Source organism: Spinacia oleracea, chromosome 2, assembly GCF_020520425.1.
Source record: "Spinacia oleracea cultivar Varoflay chromosome 2, BTI_SOV_V1, whole genome shotgun sequence".
Taxonomy (NCBI): domain Eukaryota; kingdom Viridiplantae; phylum Streptophyta; class Magnoliopsida; order Caryophyllales; family Amaranthaceae; genus Spinacia; species Spinacia oleracea.
Genome location: NC_079488.1, coordinates 5,852,039 through 5,862,243, shown reverse-complemented (window position 1 = coordinate 5,862,243; position 10,205 = coordinate 5,852,039). Strand labels below are relative to the sequence as shown.

Here is a 10,205-nt window from a genome sequence, read left to right as displayed (position 1 = left end):
TAATTAACAAGGACAACTTACCTACGACGACAGATGGGGAGCGTTTAAATTAAAATAATGCCTTCAAAAAAGATTTGAAGAGAATTATATCCACATACTTTTTCCTCTAAGGTCCTGTTCTCTTCACTTGAGCTGTTTTGATTTTTCTAGATTCTGGTCTGATCTGAATGTTTTATGTGAGTGTTTTTTTTTTAAATCTTTTCTGATCTAGTTTTTTCTAGTTTCTGGTCTAATTTAATTTGATCTAAATGTTTTATGTGAGTGTTTGTTCCCTATCTGATATGATCAATAAGCAATAAGGACAAGGTGAATAAAACAAATCAAGCCTAAATCTTGTATATATATACCCCTCAAAACTCAAAGGTGACTCTCAACTCCCAACTCTCAATTCTCAACAAGACCTCTTACTTACATTTTTCTTGCTTCATATACTTTCTCTCTCCAAAAATGACTAAAACTAAACTCCCAATTCTATCATCTTTCTTCATAGTATACATAATTAGCCGTTTAATGTCAATCTTAGGCATTAAGCAAAGGCCATCATTACCAAATCTTCTATGTCCATACCTTTCATCTAAGCTTAGTCTAGACAAACCTTCCCTTGCCATGGCTTCCACCGATTTTGGCAACTTAGTCCACAAGATTCCGGCCGCCGTGTTCCACCCTTCATCCGTACAAGACATAGTTTCCTTACTCAAATACACTTATAGCCACCCATTACCCTTTAAGATCGCGGCCCGAGGCCGGGGTCACTCTTGTAGGGGACAAGCCATGGTTGAATGTGGTGTTGTTATAAACATGCCATCTTTGAGTAGTACTAAACCTAAGCTTAACATAAATAATGGCATTGATTGTGATTATTATTGCAAAAATAATGGTGGTTTAAATGATAATAATGGTAATGTTAATGTTAATGTTAATGGTAATGGTAATGATAGGATTAGGGTTTCACAAGATCCTACACTAGGGTTTTATTATGCTGATGTTGGTGGGGAACAATTATGGATTGATGTGTTGCATGCAACACTAGGGCACGGTGGCGGCTTTGCGCCGGTGTCGTGGACCGACTACTTGTACCTTAGTGTCGGAGGAACCCTCTCTAACGCCGGGATTAGTGGCCAGTCTTTTCGTTACGGTCCTCAGATAAGCAATGTTTATGAACTGGATGTTGTTACTGGTAAAGATACTACTCCCTCTGTCCCATAATTATAGTCCTGTTCTTCTAACCAGGTGTCTTAAAATTATAGTACTGTTTCAATTTGAGTAATATACACCTTAATGCATAGCATATTACTATAAGGAACATATGTACTACATGAATTAGATAAATAATGATCATTTTGTTTGGTTTCAGGAAAAGGAGAGTTATTTACATGCTCAAAGAAGAAGAATTCAGAGCTATTTGATGCGGTTTTAGGTGGTCTTGGCCAATTTGGAATTATTACTAGAGCAAGAATCAAACTTGAGGCAGCACCAAAAAGGGTAATCAATTAAACTATGTACAAATTTTAATATATCATTGATTTAGGTTCTGTTCTGTTTGAGTTATTTGATTTATTTCAGACAAAATAAGTTGAGATAATATAAACTCAGAAAAAATAAATATTTTCAAATATTTTCACATACAAATAAGATTTTTGAGACAAAATTAATTTTGTTTTCCATATAAAATAAGTTTAAATAAGTTCAGATAAATTAAATAAGTTCAGATAAGTTAAGACAAAATAAATCGAATAAAACATAGCCCCAGTTGTTTAACATAACCTCATAGGTAATATCATGGTATGGAATTTGGCTTACACCATTAATTATTCTTTAAAGGTTGTTTCAAAGTACTCCATCCATATCATATGGTCTGTCACATATGATTATGTAGAATGGATTAGATCATATACTTTATTACAAGGTACAATAATCACAAGAATAATTAAACAAAATTAAAATATAAGCTTAAATTAAACTTAGCTTGGAAAAGGCATGACAAATTCAAAAAAGTGGACCAATCTTGTTGTACCTTTTTCCATCTAAACATGTGTTTTTTACATCAATCGTCATCCCATTAATTAATCAGTTTAATAATCTCAGTAGTTAGTTTAGGGCTGGTTTTGTATCGTTTTTGTTTTCAATAGTTTATGTTTTTTTTAATAAAATTAAAACTTAAAATAAGAAAATCACAAAAAGAAGTTTTCAATTTTGTTGTTAGTTTCAAAATTAACATGATTACTATAGATATGGCTATTTTTTAGTAAATAATTCAATCTAAATCATATGCCTTTTAAAATCAAAAAATCAAAAACTGAAAACTGACAATGAAATCGAAAGAGCCCTTAATTAATTAGTCTGTATAAACTAATTTATGTAAATGAATCAATTGTATGTAGGTGAAATGGGTCCGAATGTTATACGATGATTTTGCAACATTTACAAGAGATCAAGAACACTTAATCTCACTTCATGGAAATTACCAAGAGTTAATCAACATTAATGATGGTTTAAACTATGTCGAAGGGACTATCATTATGCAACAAGCTGATCCAAATAATTGGAGATCCTCTTTCTTCACATCAAATGATCAAGCTAGAATTACCTCTTTGGATGTTCCTAGTGGTATTCTTTACTTCTTAGAAGTTGCTAAGTTTTATTATGATCACTATGATGATGCCTACATGGACAAGGTAATTTACATTTCAGTCGTTACATTGTTTCAACCTCGATTAAACTAGGGCATTACAATGATATACTTCCTCCGTATTTTAATACTCGCAACGTTTGTTAGTTTCACGCATGCCGATACACAACTTTGATCATTTATATCTTAAATTCTCTTTATGCAAAAATTATAAAAAGTTGATATTTTGAAAATACACATTGAGACGAATCTAACAAGATCCCACATGACTATGTTTTATCTTATATAAAAAACACTACGAATAGTCAAAGTAGATTATATGAATAGTGGCAAAAATCCAAACGTTGCGAGTATTAAAAGACGGAGGAAGTATTAATTATTGGAAAATCGGCTTTAGATAATAACAACTACTGTTGATGGGTGCTAAATAAAACGACATTAGAACATTCTAATTAACTGAAATAGTATATAAAAAGGAAAATTTGGTTATATTAATCCAACCTTTGACCGATTTTCTTTTATTATGCCCACCTACGACATATTTTTTAATAATCCCACCTTTACCACCCAACGCATTTTATTGGGCCCAACACGTCATAAACCTATTGTAGGCGGTAATATGTCCCTAAGTGGAAGTACTCTCTCTTGATATATTCAGTCATCATCATCAATTCATCACCATCTCGATGATTTTTTCACCGGTTATCGGTCACTTAAGCCCAATAAAAGTCGTTGGGTAGTAAAGGTGGGATTATTAAAAAATATGTCGTAGATGGGATTAATAAAAGAAAACCGGCCAAAGGTTGGATTAATATTACCAAATTTTCCTTAAAAATTAATTAAAATTATTTTCTAACTAAATTAATTGTTTTATTAAATTTTAGCAAAATTAATGTCAGTGAGTTAATCATCAATTTTTTGAGTAGCTATAAGTTTAATTTGGTTATTTAATTAACCTTTTGGTTGTACTTAATTAAATAGATTTTTTTTAGTTAGTAAAAATTGTGGTTAGCTATAATTGATTTATTATTATTTAAATATACTTAACTATTTTTATCAGTTAATTTAAATTTTTAGTTTGTTAGTTAATTAACAATTTTGTGCCTTCGTTTAATTCAAATTTTAATAAATAAAATTTTACCCTAGTTGAAATATTCTTTTACTTTCATACGGAGTATCATTTAGCACACAATGATTGAAAGTTAGTATTATATATAGCAAATATTTAAGATCATATTATTTAGCACTCGTTGTAGTTGGTATTATTTAAATCCAATTATCCTTAATTATTTCGTGTTTAATTTTTTTAATCTTATGGTATTATATATGAATATGTAGGAACTTGAGAAGGAACTCAAAGGGCTGAATTATATTCCAGAATATATTTTCACAAAGGAAGTATCTTTGGTAGAGTTTTTGAATCGAGTTCGAAAAGGAGAGTTAGAGCTTCATTCCAAAGGATTGTGGGAAGTTCCACATCCATGGCTCAATATCTTCATACCTAAATCTCAGATTCAGGAATTTTATCATGTTATTCCTAATATCATTGCCAAGGATAACACTGATTTAGCTGGACCCGTACTCTTTTATCCATTAAACCGTAACAAGTATGTTATTATTTTATTTATTTTTAGTTATATTTCAACATTAAATTAATTGCACAATCAATGTGACTATTAAGGTGTTAGTGAGCCGAGCCGAGACTGGTCATTTATAGGCTCGAGCTCGAAGCTCGTGAGCGCAAGCTCGAGTCTAGCTTGAAGCTCGATCGTGACCTCAGGCTTGGCTCGAGATTGAAGCTCGTCGAGCCTGGGACGAAATGGGGCTCGAGCTCGAATCATTAAAACCGAGCCTGGTTTGGCTCGAAACACGATAGGCTCGTTCAAGGTTGATCATCAAATGTTTAATTGAGAATCATGTTCATCGAAATTTTCATGTTTTATATGTTAAAAATAAATATCTATTAAAATTAGTTTATGCAAAAAATTATTTTTTATAAACATGTATTAAAAAAAACTATCAAGCTTGTTCACAAGCTTTCGAGACGAGCCATTGATAGCTCGATTAAGCTTAGCTTGTTAAGATCTCGAGCTGAAACTGAGCTAGAGTCGAATCTGCTCGAGCCGAGCTTTGTCGAGCTAAGCATCAAGTAGTTTGCGAGCAAACTTGGCTTGTTAATGCCCCTAGCTAGCGACTATTGTATGATTCTAGACAAGGAAGTGACTTTTTTAAATTTAATTTTCTAATGACGTGTGCCGGTGCATGTGATACAGGTGGGACGATAAGATGTCAGCAGTAACACCAGATGAAGATGTGTTCTACACACTAGGGTTGCTCCACTCTAGTGGTTTTGACGACTGGGAAAAATTGGAAAGAAAAAATGAGGAGATACTAAAATATTGTGACAAAAATGGGATTAAGATTAAGCAATATCTCCCTCATTATACCACTAAGGAAGATTGGGTAACTCATTTTGGGTCTAAGAAATGGAGTATTTTTCAACAGAGAAAGACTTTGTTTGATCCAAAAATGATATTGTCTCCTGGTCAAAATATATTTAATAATTGAATCTTGGGTTGGTCCATATATAGAAGACAGCTCGTTGTACATATAATATTTGTTGTAATGCTAAAATTATCTTTTCTTTTGTCTAATAATATGAATAATCAAAGATAAAAGTAATTAGTTTCAATCGCTTATTTTTCAGTTCAGTTCAGTTCAGTTTATTTTAGTTAATTTGCCAAAATGTGAATATATTAAAGTAGGTTATGTAATTGGATGTTGAAGATTGTGTAAGATACTCGATCTCAACCATGAATGTCAATATTCAATACGTTGTTGTCTCAAAGTTGACACTTTGAAAGAGAATGTTCAAACAGAAACGGAAACAAATTTGGTTGGTTGACTAAGCATCATCTAACTAATGTAAACGATATCTAGTATTTAAAAAATTTATTCCATACGTGTTTAGATGACATGTGTTATTCCCTTCGACTTGTCATTTATCAATTTGATATATTTTTTCAACTTTTTTTTGGATATATTTTACTGTACAATTCTAACGACTTTTGCACTTCATCTTCCTCATTCAACACCTATTCAACATCACATATATTCATTCAACATCTTCCACTTCATCTCCCCTTTTAATACTAAATATTAATTCACAATTTCATTTATATCTATTCCTTCAACCTTTAAATTTCACCTCTATTACTAGAATCACAAGCCCTTAATAAAATCAAGACTTAAAAGACAGGCCACCAAACAATTACTATACAACCGTCCGTTCTTTGAACAGGCTCAAAAGATAGTTTAGTTAAGACGCTAGGTATAAGTTAAATAAGATCTTAACGTTAAATAAGTTATATTCATCCGTTCCGGAAATATCGCACCATGGTTGACTTTTACTCTTTTAACCATTACTTTGACTCTTAGTATCTCAAATCGCGTGCAAGTAAAAATTATAAAAAATTAATATCCAGAAAATATATATCGATACGAATCTAACATGACCCCACATGACTAAAATTTTATTACGTACGAATCACAAAAAATGCCCAAAGTCGTAGTGTGAATAGTGTAAAAAACAAATAGTGCGATATTTCCGGAACGGAGGAAGTATAAGTTATTATTTTTTGCAATTTGGTAGGATCTTATGATTCTACGATCTGATTTTACCAATTCGATATTGTCCTCCTCATCGATTCCAAGTGAGATCCTGATCCAAACAATGGGGCAATATGTCTTATATAGACTTATCAGACCTAAATTCGGCATCCACGAATGTAAAGAGATTCGAACATGAGACCTATTGTACACACACCATCATTCTTAATCACTAGGCCAATGCATTATTGGTACATCCACTGCGTAAGTTGACAACAAAATCGATTATGATCTAGATTAAAATTTACCTTATTGTGTCCCTGAGAAAACCCCATACCTAAATAGTGATTTAAATTGAACTAGTAACAGTGGCGAATTCAAAAAGTGTAGGAAATAGGGTAACTACTTAAAAATCAATGAAAAAATAACAGAGATAAAGTATTTTTTTAAAAAAATTACTCCACCTAATTTTAGTTAATTTTTTTATTTTTTTTAACAGATATGATTACGTAACCCCACTTAAACCCTTGTATCAGCCACCTGACTAGTAAATTGACTCGAACAAAACGTCCATATTAACTAGATTTTTTTGAAGATTTTTCAAGATAATTGACCATAAATGTTTAGAAGATCGATCTTGTAAGATACTCTCACCCATGTGAATATTTACTTATTTAGTTGTCTCAAAGCTTATCCTAAGAAATCAACTTTGAAAGAGAATGTTCAAACAGCATTCGACCTCGTTGATTCACTATCATGCATGCATCTAACGTTGACTCTTTTTGAGTCAAAATAATGCTAATTAGTCGTGTTGAACGTTTTAATTGTTTTTGAGATAGGACATAACATGAATATTCATGCAGTATATGTATAAGATTCTTCATCCTGATCGGATCAGGATGACATATTTCCTCCGATTTTTAATACTCGCAACGTTTGTCACTTTCACGCATGACAATGCACAACTTTGATCATTAATATCTTTAATGCTCTTTAAGCAAAAATTACAAAAAAATGATATTTTGGAAGTACACATTGAGACGAATCTAACAATATCTTACATGACTATATTTGATTTTACTTATAAATAACCAATAATAGTCAAAGTAGAATATGTGAATAGTGTAAAAAGTCCAAACGTTGCGAGTATTAAAAATCAGAGGAAGTATATATAATTTAAATTTTGCATACGGTCACTTTCACTTAGGAGTGAATCAAGCGAAAATATGCGTAATCGGACTGGTTAACTTGTAATAGGTATTGGTTCAGTAAGATCATTTCTTCTTACCTTAATAAAATAATACATGGTGACTTTCACCCTGTCCGCATGGTTATTAAAATCGTGCTTTCTACGATTCAAATATGTCATACGATTCGATTTACAATTCTACACTTTTTTTCAACTAGCGAAAACCTCGTAAATTTGAATCATGATGAGAAAGTTATTAATAGAAAATTATTGTTAATTATTGCTTATTTAACTATTATACAACTACATATTTCAGTTATTAAGTTTTTTACCTAAAATATAAGCGCCTTAAATGAATTTGAGAATAAAATCTTGATTATACTTGTTCATGTAAGATTATAGGGTTCAATTCTTTGAGTCTCTTCCGATTCAAATATTGAATCACGATTTTGATAACCTTACCGGACCGATGAATGACATAATTGGTTTTCTCCCTTACTTGCTTGTCTACACTTCTTTATACAACAATGTTGTTTGTTCTAGTGTTGTATTTATGCCTTATTGAGAAGGAAATTGTAGTCGAAAGTAGTTGATAGTTATTTGCATGAATTGTAACGTTGGCCGCTTTGCAAGTTGTGTTTGTATGGTCCTTCCATTAATTATTGAACCTTCAACCCTTTCTTAATTTTGTTTGCACATTATACCGCTACAAAGAACACCCAACAGAACTAAAGCTAAGTCCTCTAGAGATAGGCATGATATATTGAATTATTTGAGAACATCCTCTAGAACTAGGCAAAAGCTAAAGTAGATTGAATTATCTGGAATTTTAGCGCCTCCACTCACTCACAATACACCCATTGATGCCAAAAAGCGAGCTTAGTTGGACATAGTAAGCCTTATGAAGATAGAACACATAAGGTTCATCCTCTCAAAATACCCTTGGCTGTACGGACGTACGGTGCACCTAATAATTTTCATTAGAAAAATTCCCAAAACATGTTTCTTAGCATTATACTGTGATGAGAGATATCCGTGGTTCACACTTTTAAGATTTCATCCTTAGCATCTTGCTATAATCGAGCTTCAATCACTTTATGAGTTTGTTCAAGGATGAATAAGAGTTTAGCTGTGGGGTGTTTGATATGTTTTAGGTTGCACATATCTAGGAGCCACCAAAGATTCTTTTATGTACGTATTAACGTAGTTTAGGTGCATACAGTTAGGTTGCATTTAGAGCAATTTCTATTCTCTTGCATTTCTTTGCTTGTTTCATACGGAGACTAGGTTGTGTTTTTTCACAGTCGATAAATAAAAAAGTAAATAATTATTGTCATAGTACAAAGAAGAGCAATGGTGTCTTGATTTTCATTGTCATATTGTTTTCAATGTGGGCAATTCCTCATTGTACGTCTTAGTACGATAATTAAATAGAAAAAATGAGTGTGTTCCGTGTATAGAACTGGGAATGCTCTGCCTGGAGATGTTGCCCTGTCAGACAGAACGAACGTAAGCTAACCTTGGGGGTTTAACCGAGGAAACCCCCTCCGATGCCTAAGTCAGCAAATGAAATAATATTCTAGAGAGAAAGTGGAGAGGGTTAAGAATTGTACTTGTATTGAACGTATCCGCAAATGAATGGGGACGACAGTATTTATAGGCGTACTATTCAGTACTTTGGCCTATTCAGATGCTGCCGCGTGTACGTTGGTGATGTACTTGTTATTTGTCCTTTTGCTTAACGACGTTTCTCTGTTGTCGTCTAGCAGGTCGTTGCCCCGCAGACCTATGGGTCTGCGCGGTCCTTGAGGGTTTGTATTACCTTCAATGATTACTTCCTGCGGCTGTTCTGCTTGGAAGGTCTTGCCAGACGATCAATGGTCTGATAGGTCATGAATGGTCTGATAGGTTGCTTCTACTCCCGTACAACTAGTCCCCAAGAGTAGGGCTGACTACTTGGAGTTAGGCCTGCTCTTTCTGTGTTTTAGCTGTGCCCCGTACAACTAGTCCCCAAGAGTAGGACTGACTACTTGGAGTTAGGCCTGCTCTTTCCGTGTTTTAGCTGTGCCCCGTACAACTAGTCCCCAAGAGTAGGGCTGACTACTTGGGTTAGGCCTGCTCTTTCTGGCCACTTATTGCGCAGTTGGCTATATGTGCCATCGCTTTTTTTTTTTTTGACATATAAACCGTCGCGGTTTTACTGTAATAAATTTTTTGAAACAAAGCAAAATAATCCGTCACGGTTTATTTTGCCCCACGTGTCCTTCATCGGGGTGGGTGACTTCAAAAGTTCTTCTAATCTGGGCCGTTCATTTTCCTCTTTAAATATGTCACTTCAGTCATTTTTCTTTTCACTTTCCTTATTTCTTACCTTCTTCCTCCTTTCGCTTCCTTTCAACTTCCTTTTTTTCTTCGAACTCAATTTCGCCATTTCTGAGGTGTTTTAACTCCAAGTTTTGCGCTTTCTTGTGTTTTCGTATTATTCCGGTGATTGCGCGTCGATTGGTGGTGGTTTCTTTCCCTGGAAGTGCCGAGGTTTTCTGGGTTCGTGTTTTTTCTCGAGGGTTTTAGTCCGCCATTGTTGAACTTCCATTTCCGTCTTTCTCCTTTCCAAGTATCTCTTTTGCTTCTCTTTTGCTACTTTTGTTGGTTTTACATGTGAGTTCAATTGTTTTGGTAGTTTTTGTGACTTTTTGTGGTATGTTTATTTTTGGGTATTGAGTTGGAGTGTTTGCGTTTTTTGAGTTCGCCATTTTTGCACTTCTGAAACTTTTCTTC

General features: G+C 33.4%; 1 protein-coding gene across 2 annotated transcripts; it reads left to right on the top strand.

Moving 5' to 3' along the window:
* Positions 1-362: 362 nt before the first annotated feature.
* Positions 363-5,321, top strand: LOC110803190 (cytokinin dehydrogenase 3). 2 transcript variants are annotated; one of them, XM_022008680.2, is made up of 5 exons: positions 363-1,177; positions 1,355-1,482; positions 2,382-2,675; positions 3,968-4,236; positions 4,903-5,321. In XM_022008680.2, exons 1-5 carry the CDS (start codon positions 448-450, stop codon positions 5,195-5,197), a joined length of 1,716 nt encoding a protein of 571 aa, XP_021864372.1. In that variant the 5' UTR covers positions 363-447; the 3' UTR covers positions 5,198-5,321. The 2 variants fall into 2 exon arrangements, with proteins under 2 accessions (XP_021864372.1, XP_056692398.1); XM_056836420.1 differs by lacking the exon at positions 2,382-2,675.
* The last annotated feature ends 4,884 nt before the right edge of the window (positions 5,322-10,205 follow it).